Genomic DNA, 25254 nt, shown 5'->3' on the forward strand with positions numbered 1-25254 from the left:
TTATCTGTCAATGTTGTGTTCCATTATCTGTCAATGTTGTGTTCGGTGTACGTGTCGGTGTTTCATAGATGGTAAATTACCATTAGTATTTAGTAGTAACTTGAAGACAGAATATACCTCAATGAACTCAATCAATTATTAATAGAACAATGAATCACCAAATATACAAAACTCATAAACCCTCAAAAACAATTATGATGATGGAAATAGACTCTGCAGTAACTACATGATGCAGTTACTGATTTCCACCGTCTGATCTTAACTGATGATCTAATAATTTAAAACAGATTTTATAAACACGTAATTTAAACCGTCTAATCTCAAATCAATAGATGAGATTGACATTGACTAGTGCATATAAGATATAACTGCGTGCTTTTATTAATGCAAAGAATCCCGGTCGGTCGATGATGCCATAACAACAGTACTTTTTCTAGTTGACCCTGGAGCAATCAATCCTAATTTCACCTTGATTACCAGTTTTAACACCAACCCTTCCCAACTTAGTAATAGCAGTAATAAAAGCACTGTCAAAAGCTTTTTCATTTGATGCAAATAAGTTGACTGTGGCCTTTGACCTTGAATCTGTAAACAACACTTGATCAGAAGTGAAGAGTCCTTTTCCTTGCTGTAGATTCTTGAAGTATTGATTGTCAAACGTTTTAGGTGAGACAGGATCCATGTTAATGGCAATTCTAGGATCAACTTTTAATGGACACATTTGCCTTAGCTGAAAAGCATATTGTAAATTTAATGATGGGTCAATTGTAGTTCTTGGGCTGAATCTGTAGATTCTTTTTGAGAAGCGGCCGCAGTGAGAGAATCCAATTGTATGTGCACCTAAACATATCATATTTTTTTATCAGTTGGAATCAAATTCAGTATTATAAGGTTTACAACACTCACACACTCTACGCACGACCACTTGCGCTAGACCTGTGGTCTAAATATTTTAGTACCTGATAATGCAATCATATCTGTTTGGGAGAGGCCATGGAGGCTAAACATGGAATTGAGTTGATTCAAATTGAAATGAGGGCCAGGAAGATTGTGTTGAACACCAGCCAAATTAGATATTCTTCCATCACGCCTTCCCAATTCGACATTATAAAATGGCCCCCCTGCCTGCATTATTGCATAATACTAAGATTAGTACTATTATTGGTTTTAGGCTTCTACGTACGTTATGAAGTAATATACAGACAAATAAAAAGAAGGTGATGAGATGAAAGTTACCAAATTGACGACATCTCTAGTAGCGAGGGCAAGTATATCAGCACAAGAGACTTTGTTTCGGCATTTAGGGTCTCTATCAACGGCTGCCTTGGCCTTAACAACAGTGTCAAAGCCGTCACCAGCTAGTGATATATCATCAGGATGATCCTTCTCTGCCTTATTGTTTGGAGATTGAATCAAAACCGATGCATCACAACCCTGTTACAAATTAACAAGTAACTTATTTAGCATAAACATGCCACAAATTTCTAATTAGAGTACTAATGAGTAGTAAACTAGTACACACGCGTACCCTGACAAAGCAATCATGGAAGAAGAGTCTAAGAGTGGCAGGAGCAGTCACAAATGTTTGTTGAAACTTCTGATTCACAGCAGACCGAACCAATTGTTCGACATTGGGACATACATTGTTATAGAAGCCACGAGTAAGTTGAGCTGAAGTTGTTGTAGCAGTGAGGATAAGAAGCAAGGACAAGAAAACAAAGCTTGGAGCTTCCATAACTAATTAGTATTCTGTTATGCTAGCTGCTATAATTGTTGTTTAAGCAACATTTATGAGTCTACTTATTTATAGTTAGTTAACATGAAACCAACTTGAGATAGCTTATATAATGAATGAAAATATTGTAGTTGACATGTAATTAAATAATTAGTAAGAAATGAAAAGGGTTACACTTTTGGAGGACAATAATTGGAGAATTATTGATTGATGAGAATGAAAACAAAGGTGTGTTACATGGACAGTCTGGCTAATGTTAGATAATTGTTATTAAGTATATGTGTCATATTGTTATAAACTGGATGGGATATAGTATAGACTATAGTATAGTATTCTAATTAATAATTATATTATATGTGGCGTGAAGCATCTAAGCTACATGCGTTTACAATCAGTTTTGAGAGTTGATTGGGCAGCCAGAGTTTACTGTTATGCTTATAATTTTCCTTATAATAATGTTATAAGGGATGGTAGGTAGCACGACCATGGATAAGCATGTTCATGACAACCAAAGCAAATTTAGTTTATGAACTCACTAGGAGAAAAAGGTGTACTAGTATTCTCTTTTCATAAACTTAGTTTTGATAGTATAAGAGCATATTCATATTTATATTCCTTCCGTCTCAAATATAACCAAATGCATTAGTAATTCAATGAACCTGTAAAAGGAATATTTGGTTATATTTGTGACGAGAGTAGTACCACTCAACTTGGTGGTTTAAATGGATTCTGCTTAATTTTTTATATTATTTCACATTTTTCGATTATTTAAACAGCTTAACTAGTTTTACAATTTTTTAATTCAAAACAGTAAAAGAGATAGTGTTGCTTGAGACCGGATCCTCTTCCGTTAATTTTTCACCGGAGGCAGTCCAGTATACATCTCAATCATCCAACTTGTTTTTGTTGATATGAACAGTAAACACAAAAATGAAATGTGCGGCTATGATGCAACTGGAGGAAATTTATACATGAGAGGATCTGCTCTCATGTTGCTTGGTTTGAAAATGGTGGTATTGAAAAGTAGATAAAGTAACACATATAGAATGACAATTATCGGAGTCTCTCCGACACAATTGCTTAGGTCTTTTAGAACGGATGTGTGTGCTCTAAGGAGTCGGTCACCTTTTTGTCAAACCACCAACTTTGATACTATTCTTGAGTCACAGGGATCATCACATTAGTGAATTCCATGCATCAACGGTGACCTATATTGGCCAATCCGGAATAACTTATGGGAAAAAACGCAAACATAAAACGAAAATATGAGAGAAAATGAGAACTTAACTCTTGTCTAATGAACGAGTAATGTCAGGTCAGCTAATCTATCTCAAACCAATGACTAGATCAACTAATGTGAAAAAAATATGTTCCAAATTACTAATATTATTATAATTAAACCCACAAGCAAAAACCATTAGCATAAATAAATATATTGTATCCCCATGCACATGGAAAGATGAGAAAGGAAGGCACAAATAGGATTAGAAGACAGCTCCTGTAATTGTAATTCCAGTCCAGCATGCACAAACAAACAACAGATATGCCAATTAATTATTAATTAATAATGTATGTAATAATAATTATGGTAGCACTAGCACGAGGTGATGCATGGAATTCACCATGACTTGCGGTTAACTCATAATATCATCGTTTTCAATCAACAATTAATTGTCATCCCACTAGCTAGCTGTGTTGTATTAGAATGAATCAATGAATGATATTCACATATCTTAGTCAACAAACATTACAAGCAGCCTTACATGATATATATGCATGTGGTGTGTGTATGTGTCAACATCTTGAAATTAAGTTAATTCAAAATAACTACAGGATTATAAGTAACAGAAGCCCTCCAATAATTTGATAGATAGAGCTTTACATCATTGTTGTCAAATCTGTATTAACAATTAAATAAATTTTGAAAGATTAACAAACAAACAACACAAGCCGTCTTAGCTCAGTGGTAGAGCGCGTGGCTTTTAACCACGTGGTCGTGGGTTCGATCCCCACAGACGGCGTTATTGTAATTTTGTTTTATACTTCAAATATGTAAAATTAGATGAAAATCTATACTGTATCAAAATGTATGTACGTTTTTTGCTGCAACTGGTATTGTTAGTGCTTTATTGTTTTGCCGCAACTGCAACTGCAACCGATGATTTAGTGTGGGTTATTTTTGGATATTGGATTTTGTCTCGGGTCTGTGGCTCAATAGTTTGGATGTGCTTTTGCTATATGAGGTGATATTGGGTGTATTAGTAGTTTATCTGCTTAGTCTGTTTTGCAAGTTATGCAGATTTGGGGTGCAGCTATGCTTGGTCATGATTTTCTTACATACGTGCCTTTAGTACAACCCTTGCTATCAGTATCTCCTGGCTTTGTATTGTTAATATTCTTTTGTAGCTAGAGCAGGTGTTAGGTAGGGGAGTGCTGGCTTAATTTTGTTTTGGTTTTGGACTGGTGTTAGGTAGGGGAGTGCTGGCTTAATTTTGTTTTGGTTTTGGACTGGTGTCATGCAGCCTCATAGGACCTCCTTTGTATTTAGACCTTGTAGTACTTCTTGTACTTGGGGTTTTTATTTTATTTAATAAATCTTCTTTTTGCTTTTTCACAAAAAAAAAAAAAAAAGAGAGAGATGAAAATCTATACACTTGTGTTGTACATGTGTGACTTTTTTTACATTACATACATTATCATGGAGTAATACCCTGAATTACAAGTCAACTTGTGGTGCCTGCTATAAATGGTCCTTTAAATATTTTTCAACGATACAAATACACTGCATGTAAGAACAAGGAACATGAAAATATGCTGAATTAGGCTAGGCTTTAAGTGTAAGTTATTTCGATTTTCCATAAGTGTGGGCTACTTTAATCAAAATGTCATAAAGGTCAAAACAAAACTTGCTGGCAGACACATACATTCCTTTCACCATTCATTGCCGTTGCAACAAGCTGCCTGCAGATACATATTTCTGAAAAGATTTGCAAAATATTTAAATGGATCATTGCGTATAACTAATCATAACAAAATTTGATACAGCAGAGTTAAGAGAGAGCTGTGACATCATTCCAAACTCAAGTATAATTATATACTCCTCTGATCCTTATTATAAGAAGTTTGATTATTTGGTCATGATATGGACTAGATGCATAAAAAATTCTATGAACCTAAAAAGTAAATTTTTCCGACAATATACCTCTCATTTAGTCATTACAGTATAGTGTGAAGACAATGTCACTATTATAAATGAAGTTACCATTGTAAACCGATTTAGAGGATGATCTCGTGTTATGCAAAAAAGATCAAAATGATGCTTTCTAATTCAGATTCTTAACTGTATTATGACAATTTGTATTGCGATGTTTAACAAAATAGCACAGTACCGTTAGTTCAATTTGATTTGTCCTTTAACCAGTTGCACCAAGACAAAACAGAACACAAGAAAATGATTTTATCTATTTCTGGAGTAATTCTGCTACATCAGTCCTTGCAACGAAACAAAAAAATGAGCCATAAACTGCAGATTGCCAGAGGCAAAACGGGGGAGCAAGTTGACGAGAGGCAACTACTCTGTATCCCCGTCTATCCAAGTGCCGAAACATTCAATATATATATATATATATATAACCAAGAAAAATGTCGACATGAAACAAAAGGATTTGGAAGATTAATTTTAAAAAATTATATTTTATTTCCAAAATGAATAATGTGTTGAGTGCCTTTTACACTCTGCTGTACAAACTTCATATCTGAACTATCAATACAACCTTGGTATTGTAAGCCCAATTGCTTTACCAAAAATATTTTGAATTAAAAAATGATTAACAAGGAACTCCAAAAAGACAAGCTCACCAACAACCCTTGTTGCCCCTACAAAATTAATACCAAGCAGCTATGAACAAAGAAATAATCCTATACATGAAACCACTACAAAGAAAAATGTGGTTAAGTATATTTGACTCAGAACAACTGAACAGCCATTTTGACTTTATTCTGTTTCCATTTTGGCAACTTGTAAAATTCACTTCTAGTCATCCCCAGTCTCTCATTGAACTCTTCAGGTGACAGATAAGCCTGCATGCAGCAAGTTCAAACATGTCAGAATGAAAATGAAATCATTATTTAATAATAACATGTAACCTGGAGGAAAAAAAACAAAAAAAAACAAGGTGACAACATTTTCATTACAGTATACCTCTCGTTTAGTCACGTCGATGTCTGGCATAGGATCTTCAGAAGCTGTGTTAACACGTTCATATGGGTAAACTGGAAGATCTTCATTATCTTCCTGTATAGGTTGAGATTCTCCTCTGCTGCTCGTAGAATTTTCGTTATCAGTATTCGCCCCACGGTTTAATTTGAAAGTATCCGTACTTCCTTCGCATCATAGCAGGCCAGAGAAGAGAATAAGCATTTTACAAATTCTAACGACATAAAATAAAAACTCAATGAAGTCATCTACTCTATACCTTTAAGTGACCGAGGAATCAACATGTCTCGCGCTGATGGTCGTTCAAAAGTAGAGGTAAGGTGAGATATGGATGATGATTTAGATGCCACTGATCCTGAATCTGGTGTCCCAGATTTTGGGTACAGTTTTCTAATCATTGGAGGTGGAGTTGAAAGGTTTCTAACATTTGAGCTCTCGAAATTAGCTGCCAATGCATTGAAGGCCGGAGATCTTCCTCTCACACGAACACGGTCAGGACTGACAGACATACTGCGCGAGCGCTGGGATTTCTCTGGTAAACCACCAGACCTTCCCCCATAAGATACAGATGCTCTTCTTTTGGGTTTCTGAAAATGTATCAATGCAAGTACAATCAAGAGTAAAGGTCCAGACTTGTCCTTGAAAGCAGACGTTGAGACCTACTTTGGTCTATGATAAATGATAGGTATCAATTTGATTCTCAAAAATCTCAAATGTTAGGTCAAATTAGTCTTTGGTTTGTCCTTAAAAACCATCTTAATAAGGACTAGTTTGAGCTGCAATTGTAATTTTTGAAGGTCAAATTAGTACTTTTCATTACTCGAGAATAAATAGGTCTTTCGTGTTTTTTTTTTGGTACCAATATGGTTCTGTATACTGCAAACAAAATTTTTATACGAAGACCAGGTGCTTTCCCTACAATGCTATATAAGTTGAGCAAAGAGTAACAATAGAATCATCTGAGACACGTTCCATAAACTATATTTTGTTCCTCACTGAGGAATCCAATTTTCAGTCCCTTCAGGTAACAAAGCTAGGCAATCACCACTACGCTAGCACCCACACGGTACATCATGAAAATTTAATCTAATGCCGACAGAAACCAAGATCCACCCTTTAATGAATATTAAAAAAGCGGGCTACTCATTATTAGAAGCAAATAATCAAATCCTAATATTTATTATGAGGATTAGAAGTAGAATTTGTAAACCATACCAATTAGCATTTATTCTATATGCTATTATAAATAGAGGCGAATGATTGTAAAGGCATCATAGAAGAATATATGACTTACAACCAAAGGTGGAGTACCCCCATTTTTCAGGATTGCAAGCTTCCTTTGAAATGAGTTTCCCAGCATCTACCGTAAAAAGAAATTCTCAATTGTCAGAATTTCAAGACTGTTTGAAGTCATATAACTATGCTACAACACAGTAAAACTTACTGCAGGTTTTGCAGAATCCCATTTAAAGAAGCGAGTGAAGAAAGGCGGCTCACTTCCTTCCATGACAATATACATTGGAGTAAAAGGAGAAATTGTTTTTAGAAGAAAATCACGCTCAAGAAATTTCTGTAAAATTCCAAAAGAATAAGTTAAGAACCTGACTTCAGAAATACTAATATGGGATAAAAGACATTGAGTGCACTTATTTTGAGACAATAATTGCTCAAGAGCTTTAAAAAATAATTCCTCCAAGGAAAAACTCTTGCAGGGCTTGAAGTTAAATGCTTAATGGTGTTCTAATGATAAAAAATGTTGTCATAGTTAAATCTACATTAAAAAAATTAAAAGACAGCATATAACCAAGGATTAAGAATATAGGTTGATGAAAAAATCTTCAAAATATATACTGCCATTTTTGTAAGTTCCAGCCAAAGCAAAACCATTTATACCTCACCAATTGGTAGAGCTAGCATTCTTTTTTTGAGGTCAACCTGCTGGCCAACCCACACAAAGATTTCAGAGTGACAATCCAAGACGAAAATATCTTCTGTCATCAAATCATCCTGGGAAAAATTGTGTATCTCTTTCACCTGTAAATAAACATTTGTCTTCATACCATAGGATCAACACAACTCACAATATTCAAAAGTTATGCATTTAAACAGATCAGTGGCTGGACACACCTTTAATTTTCCTTCATGTTGATCAATCAGACAGGGAAAGAAACCATCATAAACAAGTCAGTCAGTATTTTCCTTCAAGAAGAGACGGGTATGGGTGGGTAAATAACATATAAAACTACCCAGCTAACAAGAAATTGGTCTTTACCTTCTGAGTAATGGCAAGAAAATAGGTGGGGATCATTTTCAGCTTCCCTCACAATCTTTTGACCGGAATATTCTGTTTTTCCTCCTAACAATTCCCAAAACTGTTCAGATTCCGCACCTTCCTTATGTGGTCTGCATGGTAAATCCGGCTGCAGACAATAGGCAAGCATATGTGTAGATTAATAAACAACAATATTTTTAAAGTTACCATAATTTCTGGGCTATGTAGTTTGGCTTGGGATAAATGCCTGCTGGTATCAAAACCAAAACCCTAGACAACTGAGACTATTTTATATAATCCAATGGCAAGTTTGGCAATAACCAGTATATTTACATAATATTTGCCTTAATTAGCACTTAGCATACGAGAGCTTATGTATAAGTTGTTTTTGTAAGTTATCTTGGGGATATCATAAGCTATTTTTACAAATCTTTACAAACACTTATACAAGTGCTTATGTCTTAAGAGAGTCAAATAAGTTTATCCAAATATTTTCCTTAACCATATTTAATATTTTCCTTAAACATATTAAATTGTTCAACGAGAACATGTTGATCATTTCTTTTTCCTTCAAAAAATCATTGTGGTGTTTTTTGTTTTGGACTATTTAAAATTTTTACATGTAAGTATCTTAACATAACAGACCTTAATTAAATCCAGCATTCTATCAGCGAGTTCTTGGTCATCTGAAGTTGTAAGATTTCCAGACCAAGTAAAAGCCATGGAGTCATTATGAAGTATGTAGCAATAAGAGGAATTCATGGAGGAAGCAACCTGGTTGACAAAATAAAAATGAAAATAGTGATTATACTCAGTATAAATTGCCCATGAAAAATGAGTGGATAGAATGGCCACTATAGTAAGATGACATACTGGGTTAACTTGTATAGCTTGCATATTGTCCGGTCCAGAGCCTTGGATGCGGAATAATGCAACACCATCCTCCTTGTACGTATCGTCTGGAATTTCCTTCTCCGCAATGTAATTCTTGTATGCATCACTAAGTCCGCCCTGATAAACAATTGAAATAAACGACAGACCAGTAATAAATAAAAAAATAATTATATCTATAAAATAGTTTTTTCTTATTTACCAAAATCCCACAAACCTTATAAACAATCAAGCTTTGAAGGATGGAATGAAATTGAATTGTTTCACTGCCTTCATAAATACGAGCCTCCAATCAATTCCACATGGATAACATCAGTAAGGACATAAGATATGAGCAGAAATAATCTCTCAACAAAGTGAACATAACAATTTAAAAAAAAAAAAAAAAAATACCATGGATGGAATAAACTTCATTAACTCAACCATTTTGCTTGCTTGTAAAAGCGCTGAAGCTCTTTCTTCCTAATTTCAACAAAGACAGCTTGTAAGGAATGCAGGTTAATGCAATTTTATAACAAGACCAAAGAGCATGTGCATTTATTCAACACTTTCTGGTCCCAAAACAGTTATCATTGTTGTGTATGGTGTAATGAAATTGATAAGCTGTAATTTGCTAGCATAGTTTTCAGCTCCGGTTGAATATTTTACTGTCAGATTTTGAGATTTTTACATATAATAAATCAAAGTAAACACACACATTCAAGAAGAACTGGGATAAAATAATATTGAATCTTTCACCTCAACACTGTTATTTCCAATCCATGTTCCTATAAGATGTTCTTCCCTATCTTCTCCAGGGTATGAATACTGAAAGATGTAGCAATCTCCGCTATAAAATTTTGACTGGTCAGTGGCTGCAAGAAGATTTTTTTCTTGACCATTCACACGCCAAACCTGAGCAATTATGGTATCAAACTTGTCAACGACACAAACAATTAAGCAAAAGAAAAATGTTGGAAATTAAGTCTATTCAAATCACAATCGATCCATCCAAGTACTATATTTGAGTACCTGTAAATGCCCTGTGCAATCGATATAAGTTTGAGGTTCTTCTTCTTTTACTGGGTCAGCTTTCAAGAGGCCCTTAACATCCAATCCTTGACGTTTAAGAAGTGCTAGATGTCATAAACAAGACACCATATTAGAATAAGATACCAACAGTCAGTCAAATGATGCTGAAGAAACATGTTCAGGCAAGTTACATCAAAGTTTATTTAAAACTTACCCGCTACCTTGCCACGACCATCTTCAGACATTGTTACATTAGCTGTTTGAGACCAAGAATCAAATTTGGACCTGAACATCACTGTTTCAAATCCTTCAATCACGCGGATTATCTGGGATTTTGGTCGATTGGTGCTACTGACTAATTCCTGTTTTTTGGCCAGCAGAAATCCAATCATCATTAAAAACTCCTAAAAAATGCTCAACAATACCGAGAAACAAAGAAAAAAAATTACATCTGTAGCTCCACTTGCGCTTTTCCTTTCATCGAGAGATGTATTTCTTCCCATCCAAACAAACACCTCCAACCCACAATCTACAATATAGCATTTGTTGGTGTCCAGCAATTCCTTTGTCAAAGAATCAGTTTCAATAGGCTCTGCCTTCCCTTTTTCAACACTGGAAAATGATAATTTTATTATAAGTAGAGCATTATAGAATCTAATGTTTCAATATAATTTCATCAGTGTAGATGTCACAATAATTATCATTATTTTCAAGTCCTTTGAATTATTGTTGTGTACATCTTCAGACTAAAATAATGTATTTACAACATTTTTACATTGAGAAACAGCATAAGTTTACAGATAATGGGGAAGTAAAACAATAGTAAAAGAGGAGCATTACAAACACACTCAAACAATAATGAGATGCGTCCAAGTATCATTTCTATTCTATAAAAATAAAAGAATATATTGACAGCGTAAATGTGAATGAAAATACCAATGGAGAAACTGAAAGAACATATTACCAAAGCAACTTTGGAGGATGAGAATCAATTGTCTTATCATCATCACTGACTGTTTTTCTTGGAAGAGGAGCAAAACCACCAAACAAAGCCCAAAATTCTCCAGCTTCTTTGTCAGCCATCATCCTTCCATCCTCTTCATGGAAATTCAAGTGTAAACATCAAATTAATCATACAAGCAATGACCTTTATAACATTCAAATATACCTGTAAACTTACCAATAGAAGCCACTTCACATTTGCCATCATGGTAGGTATCCTTAATATATTGAACAACTTCCAATGCTTTAGCCCTTTCTTGAATACATGAATTGGAACCATTAAATTGGAAGATTTTTGATTCGGTATCCAGAATAAAAATATCATCATGGTTGAGAGAAGATCGAGCAAAAGAAACCTGTTGAAGATGTGATAATTTAGATAAAAATAAATAAATAAATTAAGAGATACATAGACTCGGTCCTAAATCAAGAACAAATCATAATAACAATAAGTAATATAAAATCTAGTATTAACAGATGCTCTAAAATTATAAATTGGTCCTAGGAAATAAATTAAGATACTCTAATTATATCAAAGCTATTATAAGATATTTTCTAAAATATTCTAACAAAACCTATAACCAACACAAATATTTAATCAAAAGGTAGAAACTAATGTTTATATACATGTGATATATGTATAATTGTGTATACTAATAATTTGCAGGGGAATAATATCAAACTTGCCTCTTTTACGTTCACAACATGTTTCCCTTTGCATACAAACAACCGTGTCTGATGTTCTTCAGCTTCAACATGCTTAAAACCAGAGGCAGCGCCACCTTCTTGTGGTATGATACATGGTTTGAAATATGACAAGAACTTCTCTGTTTCATGACCTTGCACTTCACGATACTGAACAGCTCGTCCTCCTAGAACTGCATCCAACTCAACTGTTTTGATGGCTGCGGCACCAGCTTCGTCCTATTTTATAGTTATGATCATCATTGAGTAAGTGGAAAAATTATATTGAACCGAAAACAAGTGAAAGGGGATGACAATATACGAACAACAAAACTTACTTGACTGGTGTCTTTACCAAGCCAATAATGAATATCGTGGCGCAGAGCACCACTTTTTGATGCCGTTGTCTACATGAAGATGATGGAGAAAAAGAAAACATTAATACTAATGAAATACATTGTTGCATACACTATTGTGAAGGAAGTGCAAGAACATCAGAAAAACTATAAACTAGTGGATTAACATTATCCACAAAAACCAAAAAACAAACAGATAATGTGAATTTAGGCTAAATAAGTGATGCAGAGGCTGAGATTTGAACCAAAGATCTAATGAATTATATTTCTCAACAAGAGAAAAATAAAGCTTGTCAAAAGAAGCCAACAATGTCTTCATGTATATTTAAGACAAAAAGGTATATTTTGTAAATGCAGAAAATCATTATTTCCACCATCATTTTGTCCCAAAAGTCAAAAACCTGGGTAAACAAAAGTTCCTATTTAAGGTAAAACTGATCCAGGTGAGTTAGATTCCTATATGAATTATTTTATAACACAATTTCTGTTTCCTTGTGTTTCTTAATACATGACGAAAATCAAAGAACTTGACGGTGTAAATCTCTAATCTTCAGGTGTTCCCTTATGTAAGTGTTAGTCCCATAGTTGCAATTGGAATAATGCTAACTATTTGAAGAAGAAAAAAATCATACACATGCTAACATTTTAGTTTGTTGAATTGAATCCTTCAACCAGGATAGGCCATTACAAAATAGGAAACAAAATGAGTTAGCACTAGTATAGACCTTTAGATGGATGAATGGTCCCTATCATTTTATCTTATCCAACAAGAAAACAACTTTTGTAAAATTGACTGAATTCATGCTAAAATCTATCAATTTATTCCTAGCAGTGTAGTATAGCTTTATTCTTATACTGAAAATTAAGTAGTGTAATGGTATGAAATGTATATGCATGAGTGTAACTATTTAGAGTTACTCCCATCTTATTAGGGAGAGTTGTTAGATAAGATAGTACACATCTAATCCTTCCTAGACCCCATACTATAGTAGGAGCCCTCAAGCACTGGTCTTTCTTTTTGCATATGATAGTATTGCATATAAGTTTTGTTCTTTTAAAATATCAATCTCCATATAACAAAGTAATAATAAACAAAGACACAAGTTTCTTGCAAATGTGAATACCAACAATGAGACTAGAATTATACGAATGAAAATTCATCGAGAACATGTGTCTTACCTTCAAGATTATATACGAGTCTCCGGTAAAAAACTTTCCATAAGACGTCTGAGGGATAGGAACTGGATTAAAATTCTCAATACGCCATATTTCAAGTCCACTAATATATGATTAAGGATAACAATGCAAAAGCATTGAAAAGTATATAGCATACAATCGAAACCAAACATTCACAACTAAATAAAGCATTAACCTTGAATGAAAATATATATAATAAATTGTAAAGAAACACAATACATTATTTAGAACTTGTTAAGGATACTCTTTTTGTCCAGCTCCCTTGAGAGCTGGATCCAAATCTCTCATAGAAACACCCATATTGTTGTTCTATTATTCGGTCTTTCGTGATCGAGCTTGAATCTAGCAAACAATTGCCCTGTAACGAAGCCAAAAATCATATAACCAATCCAGAAAAACAAGCTCTGAAGTAACAATGATAATTGTTTCCACTAACATAATTTGTAAAGAGGATGAATATTCAATTCCAATTAGACGCAATAAAAAAAAAAACACAATAGTAATGGTGATAACAACGACAATGGCGACAAAAGGGGATGAAATGGATTCAACATTACCTTTTTAGCAATTCATGAATGACGATGACCACATTGTTGTTTGTTCTTTGAATTTAGACATTATTGTTTGTTTCTATGATTTGATTCTGGAAGAATAATAATTATTATTATTATTTTGGCGAGTGAGAGGGGGTAGTGAAAAATTTAATTTTAATAATAATTGATTTTGAAAAAAGTGGAAGTTAGAGGAGAAGAGAAGAGTGAATGAAACGAATGAGCGGAGAAAGAATAGAATTGTGGTGATGTATGTGAAGTCCCGTATTGTGAGGAATGGGTGCGACACAGAGAAAAACCGGGAATCCATTTTACTTACCGCCCAAAAAATTAGTGCATTTGCAATTTCAATCATTTCTATATCCGACCAAAATAAAATACTACTCCGTCCCAAAATATAAGCAAAATAAGGTCAACAAAAGTGAATGTATCTGGACTAAATTTTAAACCAAATACATCAACTTTCATTGACCAATTTTTGCTTATATTTTGGGACGGAGGGAGTATGTGTAAGTAAGACACAAACTTGTATTATTATTTGATCGACGAAACTCATACATAAAAACTCAATAGGTTTGGTTTACCATAAATTTAGGTAGTATGCATGAGATGATAGGTTTGATCCTCATTGTCTGACCCAACGATTTCAATATTTTATCGATTGAACTAAGATTTGTGGTGATCTTTACCTGATGAACGGTTGTGGTCGATGGAACGTCTCTCCAGTACGGTGGTGGTGAAAGGGAAAGTACCTACAAGACACTCTGATGCCTATTTGCGTAGAGTGGGAGATTCAAAGTAAGAAATAGAATATTCAGACCTTCTGCATGTGAAGAGTATATATAATCATCAGCATAGGGTCAAGACCATTAATATAAGGCTAAATCTCGCGAACTGTCTGGAAAATGACTGAAAAGTCATGATTGACAATAAATTATTCATTCTGCTCTTGACTACACATAAGTGTCAGCTTCTGTGACCTTGAGTCAATATGCTATTGGGGCCGAACTCAACACCTTAGTAGGTCGTGTTTTGGACTTGGGCCAAGTCCGGATGGACAAAAAATATTATACATTTTTATTTTATTGTCTATTATACTACATGATATCATTGAAAAACGATAGAAAGTTGAAACTCATTTACCAACATATTGTGGCTCTGTTTGGCAAAAATAGTAGCTAGCTGAAGGCTGATAGCTTATGACTGATGGCTGATAAGCTAATTGAAGTGTTTGGTAAAATTAGCGATTTAACTAGCTAATAAATGTAAAATGACATAAAAGGATCTTTTAGCTTATAAGCCATAAGACATAAGCTATAAGCTAACTTTTTTTTTCTTGCCAAAGACAACCTATCAAGTTTAAAACACATCTCTGGTAGGGAAGCAATTCAATTCATACATTATACTTTTATCACTAAGACAACAAACAAAATTACAAAGCAACAAATATATGGTTAAGAAATAATTAACATTGGTTTCCTTATACCAACATTGATATACATTTAATTAAATTCACATACTTATTTTGTTTAAGTTATTTATAAATTCCAGAAGTCATCCAACTTATTTTTTCTTCTGCGTGTATCATTCCACGTTCGATCCATCATCCATAGATCACAATCACACAATGTCTTCATAAAAATGCCTCTTGAACTCATCCATATGAACCTCTTGCAAACAAATAGCAACCAACAATCCATCATCTTCATGACTAGGAAGAAGCAAAGAATCACCATCCATATCATGTGTTCCTGGCCCCATATAAACCTCTTTCCCCCACCCAAAATCAAGTCCATAAATTGGCAATGTTAACCAACTAACCACACCTAAATTAGGATTACCATAAAATGGACCTTTTTCATCACTCCCTAAGATCTCACGAAGATCTTGAAACTTAGTAAAATCTTCTTGTTTCTTATAATACTCAAACCACAATCTAACATACTCATCATTCACTTTTTCAATAGCTTCCCTTATCCTACTTGAAGCATACCCTAAAGGCTTAGACATTAAATCACCTGAAAGACTAGTAGCCACAACATCCAAAGTTGCATTCCCAAAATACCCTTTTGGTAAATTAGGCTCGACACGACTCCTCCAATCAACACAAACACCAAGCCCGGTTGGTTGGTCATTTCCATGCCCTCTAGCTTTACATGCACTTCTCCAAATATGACCAGTTAATGTTTCATACCTCGTATAACCTCGACCATTACTAGGTTCCCCCCAACTCTCATTGGCTGTTTTTTTCAACTTTTCAGCTTGTGTTTTACTCACTTTAAGCAGTGTTTTAAAAACCGAACCGAACCGGTCGGTTGAACCGGTTGAACCGGGAACCGGAGGGTCAGCGGTCTGGTTCAGTAGTTGGATCGGACATGCTATTGAACCGGCCAGAACCGGATAAAACCGGGAAAACCGAGAAAACCGGCGAACCGGCGGTTTTAAAAAACCGCCGGGTTAAATGCTTGTGTTTTTTTTTTTCCCACTGGTTCAAAAAGAGAGATCACGAGAAAAAAGATGGAGATCTAGAGAAATAAAAAAAAATTGAGAAGGAAAGAATTAAACTAGATCTCAGGACAATTTGAGAAAGAAAGAACGTAAACTAGATCTCAAAGAGAGTCGTGACACAAGAACGAGATGAGCAAGACCGCAAACACAACATCAATGATGCAGATTTTCTGCAGAATTGTAGAAATTGAGATAAAAGAAAACTAATGACAAGGAGGAGCAGAAGGTTTGAGAGGAGAAGGTGAATCTGCAGAACTGTAGAAATTGAGATAGAAGAAAACTAATGACAGGGAGGAGTAGAAGGTTTGAGAGGAGAAGGTGAAAAAAACTGATGTTGGGAGGGAGGCGCCGCTGAAAGTTTACATTTAGCAAAATAGGGTTTTCTTTCTTCATTTATTGCCTCTCTTTCTTTTCTTTTTTTATTATTTAAAAAAATTGAAAAATTTGCCTTTATTTTGAGATTCCTATCGTTTTGTTTTGGCTATTTAGTTGCCTTTTTAATAGATTTTTTTTTGAACCATTAATTAATACTGCACTCATGTACCAAAAAAACAATAAAAAATTAATACTGTACTCTTTTTTAATTTATAATTCTATTATTTTTTTTTTAACAAATAATAATTCTATCCGGTGATATTTTTTAAAGACCAAGTTATCCGGTTTAATAACTATACAGTTTTATTATAGAGACCGGTTCATTCCACCGATTTAATCCGGTTTAATTCGGTTTATCATGCGATTCGACCAGTGACCCGATGGTTCGACCAATGAACCAGTGAACCAGTACCATCACCGGTTCGATGTCCGGTCCGGTTTTTAAAACATTGACTTTAAGAATAGCCACAGTTGTTTTTTTCTTCCTTTCTTCAAAATTATCTGAATTTCCTAACAACAATGGCGGTTGTTGATTAAATTCCCATTCATTAACAACGGTGTTACAATATTTTTTCGATGGCAACACGTTTCTATCAAGAAACGGCGCCATTTTCAAAGGCTCACCCCGCGCGAGCCGGGCCCACTCATTAGAGAAATGCAACGAACTTTGTCCATCAGCAGCAGCATGTGAGACTAACAAACTAATGCTAATACCCCCACATTTGAAATGCGTTAGTTGCACCATAACTAGCGGAATATCTTGAATTGGGAGTGTGTAATCAACGTGCGGGATAAGATAAGGGTAATATTCAGAAGTAGGTGAAAAGTCACCTAATTCGGATAACTCTAACGAGGATTGTGCTTCGATGAATTGAACACCCAATGCATTGCACTCGATATCAAAACGACCATTTTCTTTCCATTGTAAACGACCGGCTAGTGGATAAAACGGTACTAGGACTTTGCTTAACGAGGTTTTCAAAGTGGTGGCGATTTTAGTGGAGGGGGTGAGCCAGTTTTGTGGAGGTTGGTAAAAGTAAATTGTTGGAACGTGTGTTATGATTCCAATTTGATCCCATTCGGATAATGGTAATCGACCACACCATGTTAGTTCCATTGGTCTCACAGAGTAACAACTTTTCAATGTTACTTTTGATGATGATGATGATGATGATGCCATGTTTGATAATGTTTGTGTCACACGTTTTTTGTTACTTTAGGTATTAGAGGTATGTTATATATATAGTTACACTTAGAGGTTTGTAGTTAGTTATAGGAAAATTGAATAAATATATGTGAGGAAATAAAAATGCTTGTTTTTGTTGCCGTAAATGGTGTATTCAGTTAGATGAAATGAAATTCTTATTGCATGAAAGTGTCGGAATTTTAGCCTGAAATTAACCCATGCAATGTATGCATTATGATACATGCAGATTTCATTTATGGAGTCCTCAATATTAGATGTTGCTTTGTTTGGGACCCAAACAATTTGGGTTTATTCAATTAATCTTGGTTTCTGAGTTTGTTCCTCACACGTAATTCGTTTAGAAAACAACAGCTTTCTCATATTATACTTTTTTTTTTTCATTTCAATTGAGTATTTTGAATTTCAACTATATAATAAGTCATTATTTGAAGCAATTTTTTGTGTGTGAGATTTCAAGCAAGTTATTACTGTTCCATAAGCTTTTTTTTGGGTGATTCATATGTTACACCTTGAAGATTGATGGTCCAACTAATACTTAAAATTTGCCGCACAAGTAAATTTATAAATGGTATTTATACATTTTATTGGTTGTTTAGATAAACAACTCAAAAAAAAATAAAGGTAACTTTTTAAAAAAATATATCCGAGGTGTTTGAACTAATTTAAAGTTTTTCTTTGTTTCAATCAGTTAATATATATACTTTTTTATTTGACAAATCAGCTTTTTGACAGTGTGAATTTCAACTCACCTACCTAAGTTCCGCACCGCCCTTCTTCTGTTTCAAACATATCAATGATGAAGCAAGCAAAAGCGAAATGTATTGACCTATTTTAACAACTAAAGTTCGACAATCTTATATAATCTAATACAATATTTAAAATTCGGATTGAAGTTGAATATGCCTACTTTTAGCATCATGATTCAATTGATTTAATTAATTAAAAGTATTAAAACACCCTATTTTGTATAATAAAATTGTCAAACAAGACACATATATACATATACTCCTTTAATTAACTTTTTAATCAAAACTTTATGCTTGATTTTTTTTTTTTTGACTTAAAAACTTATGCTTGATGATGCATAAATAAAAGGGAAAAAAATATTATAATAGACTCCAATGGTTTCTTTTAGCGATAAAAGATAGGTTTTGAATCTTTTAACAATTCTAATCTATGGTTGTTTGTACTTTCAACTAGGACATCATTTTCACATCCTAAATTTATTTTATAATTAAAAAAACCATAATATTTTTTATTTATTTTTAGAATTGTTATTAGGTTTGAAAGTTCCTAAACGCCGAATAACACATTTTTTTTAAAATTTGACTAGTATAGTTAAGAGTAACGCTTAAATCAGATGACACATGTGTCACATGAAGAGTTTAATGTCTATTTGATTTCCACAAATTTAAATGATTTTGTTAATTGTACTAAATAGAAAGTTGACATAATCTTAATCTATACAATTGAGTGACCATACAAATTTTATTAAAATACAAATATTTATGAAATACTAAACATAAACATAAAGATATTAGTCTTATCTTATATAAAAAAAAAATATTAGTCTTAAAATCATGTACTAAACTCTTTTTTTTAAAGTTAATCATGGACTTTGCTTAAAAAAAAAGTTAATCATGGACTCAACTTTTAAAGTTAAAATAAAAAATATTATCATTTTTTAATTTCTCAAGCACAAGTTAGCAAGACAAAAAAAAAAAAAAGGAAAAAAATTGGGATATTATTCGCGGCAACTCCACTCGTGAGTTTAGGGTTTAGGGTTTTTGCAATGGCGTCTAGACCAGAGCGGGTGGCACCACCTGAGATATTCTACGACGATACTGAAGCACGCAAATACACTTCTTCTTCTCGTATTATCGATATTCAGGTTCCAATTCTTCTCTTTCTTTCTTTCTCCTTTTCAATTTTCTTCAAAATCAATTCAATTCTCATTTTTCACATTCAACAATCACAGGCTTCACTATCAGAACGAGCATTGGAACTACTCGCTTTACCTGAAGATGGTGTTCCCAAATTACTCCTCGATATTGGTATATACTTCAATTCATTAATTTCACTCTTTTTTCATTCATTCATTCATTCATTTATGCACTTTGTAATTTGTGAATTATATATTTTTGTTTAGGTTGTGGATCTGGACTCAGTGGTGAAACACTCTCTGAAGAGGGTCATCATTGGATTGGTCTCGATATTTCACCATCAATGCTTAGTATGTTTTCATTTTTATCTATTTTTAAGGCCCTGTTTGGATAAATAACTTAATTTGCAGCGTATAGCATAAGCGCGTATCATGATCAGTACTTTATGTTTAAGCTATTTTTATAACAAAAGTTAAAGTGATATGCTGTTTTCATAAGCTATATTGAGAAGCTTATGAAAGTAAGCTAAAAAAGTTTATGAACATGTCATAAGCTGTTTTTATTAGTTCTCTCCCGGACAGTCTCACAAGTGCTCATGTTAGTATATATAAGCTCAAGTAAGCATTTATCATGATCAGTGCTTAGTGCTTACGTATAAGCTATTTCTATAACAAAAGTTTAAAAAGCTGTTTATATAAGCTATAAGCTGTTTTCATAAGCTATCTTGGAAAGCTTATGGAAATAAGCTGAAAAAGCTTATGAACATGTCATAAGTTATTTTCATAACATAAGTTCTCAAAAGTGCTCGTGTCAATAGATCAGCTTCTATTTTTCATTGTTTGTAACTTTATTTATAATTGTTAACTTGTAGACATTGCAGTGGAGCGAGAGGTTGAAGGTGACCTTTTACTTAGTGACATGGGTCAGGTAAATAGTCACCTGATTTCAGATTTTTTGTTGTTTTTGCTGCTGTTCATTCATGTCAGTTAAATGTTAATATGCAGTAATTGCTTTAAGAGTTTCTTTTTCATTGTGTTCATGTGCAATGATTAACTTATCCATATGTAATGAAATTAGCATGGATGCTCTGCAACCTGCCTTACAGTTATATCTTACACTGTATCTTTGGTTTCAGGGTTTAGGGCTTCGTCCTGGAATTATTGATGGGGCCATCAGTATATCTGCCGTTCAGGTGTGCTTTCAATAACCGAGAAAATCAAACTAGAAACGATTATGAGAACGAGTTAGGACTATAAGATGGAATAAATGATTATTGTGACAACTAACAACCAATTTCCCTTTTATGAACCGGGTGATATTAACTTATTAAGTCATGTTTTTCTACTTTTTCTACCAAAATTGGTTGGGGGTGTCTCATTTTCATTACTAATTTGTTCGACGCTTGTATAATAATGCAGTGGTTATGTAATGCTGATAGGTCTTCACACAACCCTCGGTTAAGATTGAAGTATGTTCCTTTCTTTATTTATCATACCATTTTTATTTGTTTCAATACACATGTTTGTTGAATCTTTTCAAACTCTAAGCATATAGTAACTTGCTGATTTTTTCCACATTTCTCTGATTTTACCATCTATGTTAAGATTGGATTATGCTTGAAAATTTCACTTTTACATGTAATTTATATTCTTTTGTAGGGCTTTCTTTACATCTTTATACAGATGTTTGGCCAATGGCGCTAAAGCAGTTTTCCAAGTGTATCCTGAAAATGATGACCAGCGTGAATTGATTTTGAGTGCTGCAATGCAAGCTGGATTTGCTGGTGGCATAGTGGTGGATTTTCCACACAGGTATGAATTAATCTTGCTTTACTATGGGGTTTTCTCTGTTCCATCAAGAATAATTGGCTAGAAAAATATTTTTTTATTCATTTTTAGTATTTGTTTTATCCATCGGCATCCTGTATATTGGTAGGTGTTGTAATAATGGGTGAATGGAGTCATGTAACAGATTAACATTATAGTGAAAAATGTTCATGTTATATTTTACCATATGCTGATATAAAGTAAAAGAATATCATGTAACTCGAGTGTGTTCTCTGTGTCCATTCATCTATTCTCCTGTCACTTCTGGTTTCTGCCTTACATTAATTCTCAGAATCTATGAAGGCCAGATACTCTGAAATTGCTAAAGTATCCACGCTGTACCCGTATCTAATACAAACACATTGTATATGTATCCAAGGAGTATCATCCATTTTTTTTCATTAACAAAAATAATGACTGATACATTTGGGATACTTCTTAGATACTTTGGAAGACAACTCAGATAACATCTCAATGTTTTTTCTACAGCCCTGTTCTTCATGCTGCAAAAGAAATTGTAGAACATAACATACTACAGACTCTCTTGTTCATTCTTTGAGGATATAAAAATAAGAGAGAAATGTATGTGATATTTTATTTTTAGTGTAGATTGTATGTAATCTATTTGATGATGGTGGCGACTTACTTTAATTGGGAAGTTGTCTCTCTGTAAATTAGTTAGAATGTATGCACATATAACTTACGACAGTTCAGTGTTGTGTATTTGTGTTTTGCTCGATTTGATTTTTAGCATTTCTTTCCACGTATAAGTTACAATAGTTCATTGCATAGCCTCTTATTGAGCATGGTTTTTCACTAACTGGAGAACAATTGTCTTATGTTAGTTCTAAGAAGAGAAAAGAGTTTATTGTTCTCGCATGTGGGCAACAATCAATGGGTGCATCCTTGTCTAAAGGTAAAACTGAAGATGAAATGGGGTTATCTGATGGGCGTGAAGATCAGACGGTAAGTCTCACCACATCTGCATATTCAATCCAGGGATTTCCAATGGGCATAATGAATGTCTTTAAAATTATGCCTTTCATCACAATTCATGCTATTTATAGATCACTACCTGTTCATAAATTCGATATGGCTCCTCTAAAGAGTGAAATTTACTTGACATGGTAAAGTAAGACATCTCAATTGTTAACAAAAAAATCAAAGTTACTATTACATGCATATAATTTAAATTATGGATGTGTTAACATGTAAATTGTTAATTTTCTTATCAGCGGTTAAGATGTCTTTACCCTGTAAAAGTGAGAGCTCCGTTGTGAGGTGTCAATTCCCATAAATTTATCAATTCCCATAAATTTATTTCAGATTTGGAAAATGTAAAATAAGATGATAAATTGCTTTTGTAGATCCATCCCATCCTTTTTGTCACGAGCTTATAGCTAGTTTAAAAAAATGTAGCAGGTACGTTTCTCAGACAGACATAGACCCTTGAAGAAACAGAGAAAGAATGATAAGAGCGGGAAGGGGAAGGGGAAGGATTGGATACTGAGAAAGAAGGAGCAGATGAGAAGAAGAGGAAATGATGTCCCTCTAGATACCAAATACACGGGTCGGAAACGAAAGGGGCGCTTTTGATAGTTTTTGGTGTTTGCCTCAGAGTATTGCATATTTGTTTTGCATGTTATTTATTACATCTGAAGCATTTTGTATGTGTTTTAAAATATGGATCTTTAAATTTTATTTTTGCTTGAATTGGTTCCTACGTGTGCGCAACCCAATTCTAGATTACAAGTAGTTTTTCAAGTGATGAGTAAATAGCTGTCTCTATTTTAAATATTATCTATAGTTGGTCTTGCTGTACCTTCTTTTCATGGTTTAGATTTATAAATTTCACAGGTTATAGTTTTGTGATCAGGTTCAAGTGGATTTTATGATTTGCTTTACCAGCCAGCTTAATGATACATCACATGATGATTTGTATACCATTTATGAAAAGAATGAACGTTTGGTTTATGCTAAACTCAGAATTAATCATGATGTTTTCTCTCAGGACCCGTGATTCTTTTATACCCCAAATATTTCAATTTTGCCCTTGCAAAAAACTTTGGTTCGCAGAAACCGAATTTTTTCTAGTACAAATTAAGAGTAAATTTCGGTTTTTATAAACCGAAATTTGTTTTCAAGGCAAAAAAAAAACTTCGGTTTCTATAAACCGAAGTTTTTTGCAATGGCAAAATTGGAAATTCAAGGGTATAAAAAAACACAGTGGTCTGGAGAAAACATCATTAATCATGATTCATAGTGAGTTGCATGGCTTTCACATTTGTTGTAAATTTAGTACCATGCAAGTTTTTTCCCCCTAAAAATAGTATTTTATGGTGCCTAGAAATGTGAATTATTGTCCCAATATTGAATTTAATAACAAAATATCACATCACATTTAAGGCTAAAATTCACGTTTTTTTGACAACAAAATTCACATTATTTATGAAGCTGCGTAAAAAATTATTGCTGATAAATTTTTTAGAATTACCATTATACACGGGGAGTTGACCGACTTTAACTTCTTTAATTAAATGGTTAATTATTTTTTAAGTATTATTAACTACTTCGTCCGGCCGTATTTATAAGCAAAAACTATTTTTTAGATTCATTGAAAAAACAATGTATCTAGCAATGTTTTAAGAACCGAACCGGAGGTCGAGCCGGTGTGGTCACTGGTTCATGGTTCAACTGGTTAGACCGGTTCAACCACTATTGAACCGTTTATATGAACCGTTCATATAATTTTCGTATCTGGTAGCTAATAAACAAATTATCAGTAACAGAATAACAAATACTTAGACATAAATTGACAAATTAACAAAATTTAGTTTTAAAGTGCATGATGTTCATAACAAAATTTAGAAAATAAACTTTAAATTGGTAAACAAAGCAACAAATTACTAAAATTGGTTCAAAATAATTATTCTACTTCACAGGTGATAAACAAACTAACAAAATAGAAACTTTAAAAACCTAAAACAAACAAAACACAAATTAGAAACTACTGTAATATAAGAAGGAAAAAAAAACTCTTTTCAAATATAAATCGGTCAACAAAATAAAAGAATTGGGTGTCAAGATAATATAAGCCAATTTGTCATATAATAGAAACCATTTGTCAAGATTTTTCTTTCTCCCAAACTTCTCTCTCACGTTTCCCTCTCCCTCACCACTTACCACTCACCTTTAATTCAACCAATTAAATCACATACAAGGACAAGAAAAAGAGGAAAAATCAGTAACCTTCCCTATTCTTTCTCTCTTCCACGAGACAACAACAACAACACTCCAAATCACCTCTTCTCTCAACCATTCACATTACATGCAAAGTTAAGAAAAATGAATTGAAGCTAATTCCTTTCTCTCTTCTCTCTCTCTCGTGCTGCTATCAACAAAACAACAACTTGACCCAACTCTCTTCCTTTAGTTCATGCCAACAACATCATCATCTCATAAGCTTTCAATTTTTACCCAAAACCCATACGCAATTGGAATTCAAGAAAAAAAAAACCCTTTTCAAAAGATTCCGAACCG

General features: G+C 33.6%; 4 protein-coding genes and 1 non-coding gene across 6 annotated transcripts; 2 read left to right on the plus strand and 3 right to left on the minus strand.

Moving 5' to 3' along the window:
• Window positions 1-114: 114 nt before the first annotated feature.
• Window positions 115-1997, minus strand: LOC123908833 (peroxidase 16). The gene is made up of 4 exons (XM_045959559.1): window positions 1529-1997; window positions 1237-1434; window positions 960-1125; window positions 115-840 (listed from the first exon to the last, which is right to left on the minus strand). Exons 1-4 carry the CDS (start codon window positions 1733-1735, stop codon window positions 434-436), a joined length of 978 nt encoding a protein of 325 aa, XP_045815515.1. The 5' UTR covers window positions 1736-1997; the 3' UTR covers window positions 115-433.
• Window positions 1998-3684: 1687 nt separating this feature from the next.
• TRNAK-UUU lies at window positions 3685-3756 on the plus strand. Its single transcript has one exon. It is a non-coding gene; the product is annotated as a tRNA-Lys (tRNA).
• Window positions 3757-5441: 1685 nt separating this feature from the next.
• LOC123911093 (villin-4-like) lies at window positions 5442-14222 on the minus strand. Its single transcript, XM_045962439.1, has 23 exons — window positions 13922-14222; window positions 13609-13722; window positions 13347-13446; window positions 12150-12218; window positions 11815-12051; window positions 11306-11483; window positions 11090-11222; window positions 10575-10737; window positions 10340-10487; window positions 10126-10229; window positions 9853-10008; window positions 9508-9576; window positions 9332-9400; window positions 9097-9234; window positions 8869-8997; window positions 8224-8371; window positions 8079-8089; window positions 7845-7985; window positions 7396-7521; window positions 7246-7311; window positions 6211-6538; window positions 5937-6118; window positions 5442-5815 (listed from the first exon to the last, which is right to left on the minus strand). Exons 2-23 carry the CDS (start codon window positions 13662-13664, stop codon window positions 5702-5704), a joined length of 2865 nt encoding a protein of 954 aa, XP_045818395.1. The 5' UTR covers window positions 13665-13722; window positions 13922-14222; the 3' UTR covers window positions 5442-5701.
• Window positions 14223-15291: 1069 nt separating this feature from the next.
• On the minus strand, window positions 15292-18019 carry LOC123908679 (spermidine hydroxycinnamoyl transferase). Its single transcript, XM_045959392.1, has 2 exons — window positions 17253-18019; window positions 15292-16192 (listed from the first exon to the last, which is right to left on the minus strand). Exons 1-2 carry the CDS (start codon window positions 17976-17978, stop codon window positions 15536-15538), a joined length of 1383 nt encoding a protein of 460 aa, XP_045815348.1. The 5' UTR covers window positions 17979-18019; the 3' UTR covers window positions 15292-15535.
• Window positions 18020-19705: 1686 nt separating this feature from the next.
• Window positions 19706-23589, plus strand: LOC123909656 (18S rRNA (guanine-N(7))-methyltransferase RID2). 2 transcript variants are annotated; one of them, XM_045960530.1, is made up of 9 exons: window positions 19706-19896; window positions 19984-20059; window positions 20155-20238; window positions 20760-20815; window positions 21024-21080; window positions 21307-21356; window positions 21547-21699; window positions 22560-22680; window positions 23134-23589. In XM_045960530.1, exons 1-9 carry the CDS (start codon window positions 19798-19800, stop codon window positions 23308-23310), a joined length of 873 nt encoding a protein of 290 aa, XP_045816486.1. In that variant the 5' UTR covers window positions 19706-19797; the 3' UTR covers window positions 23311-23589. The 2 variants fall into 2 exon arrangements, with proteins under 2 accessions (XP_045816486.1, XP_045816487.1); XM_045960531.1 differs by having other exon boundaries at window positions 23137-23589.
• The last annotated feature ends 1665 nt before the right edge of the window (window positions 23590-25254 follow it).

Source organism: Trifolium pratense, linkage group LG2, assembly GCF_020283565.1.
Source record: "Trifolium pratense cultivar HEN17-A07 linkage group LG2, ARS_RC_1.1, whole genome shotgun sequence".
NCBI classification, from domain to species: Eukaryota; Viridiplantae; Streptophyta; class Magnoliopsida; order Fabales; family Fabaceae; genus Trifolium; species Trifolium pratense.

Bases quoted from the DNA above. Each gene is read 5' to 3' on its own strand.
- LOC123908833 (XM_045959559.1), bottom strand. From the start codon at position 1,735: ATGGAAGCTCCAAGCTTTGTTTTCTTGTCCTTGCTTCTTATCCTCACT. The intron at 1,435-1,528 runs GTACGCGTGTGT...AATTTGTAACAG, and splicing joins TCCATGATTGCTTTGTCAGG to GGTTGTGATGCATCGGTTTT. The intron at 1,126-1,236 runs GTAACTTTCATC...GCAATAATGCAG, and splicing joins CTAGAGATGTCGTCAATTTG to GCAGGGGGGCCATTTTATAA.
- LOC123911093 (XM_045962439.1), bottom strand. From the start codon at position 13,664: ATGGGTGTTTCTATGAGAGATTTGGATCCAGCTCTCAAGGGAGCTGGA. The intron at 6,539-7,245 runs GTAAGTCATATA...ATACATTTTCAG, and splicing joins GGGGTACTCCACCTTTGGTT to AAACCCAAAAGAAGAGCATC. The intron at 6,119-6,210 runs GTATAGAGTAGA...TATGATGCGAAG, and splicing joins GATTCCTCGGTCACTTAAAG to GAAGTACGGATACTTTCAAA.
- LOC123908679 (XM_045959392.1), bottom strand. From the start codon at position 17,978: ATGGCATCATCATCATCATCATCATCAAAAGTAACATTGAAAAGTTGT. The intron at 16,193-17,252 runs GTCAATGTTTTA...ACACTGCTTAAA, and splicing joins CAACTGTGGCTATTCTTAAA to GTGAGTAAAACACAAGCTGA.
- LOC123909656 (XM_045960530.1), top strand. From the start codon at position 19,798: ATGGCGTCTAGACCAGAGCGGGTGGCACCACCTGAGATATTCTACGAC. The intron at 21,700-22,559 runs GTATGAATTAAT...GTCTTATGTTAG, and splicing joins GTGGTGGATTTTCCACACAG to TTCTAAGAAGAGAAAAGAGT. The intron at 22,681-23,133 runs GTAAGTCTCACC...AAAAAAATGTAG, and splicing joins ATGGGCGTGAAGATCAGACG to CAGGTACGTTTCTCAGACAG.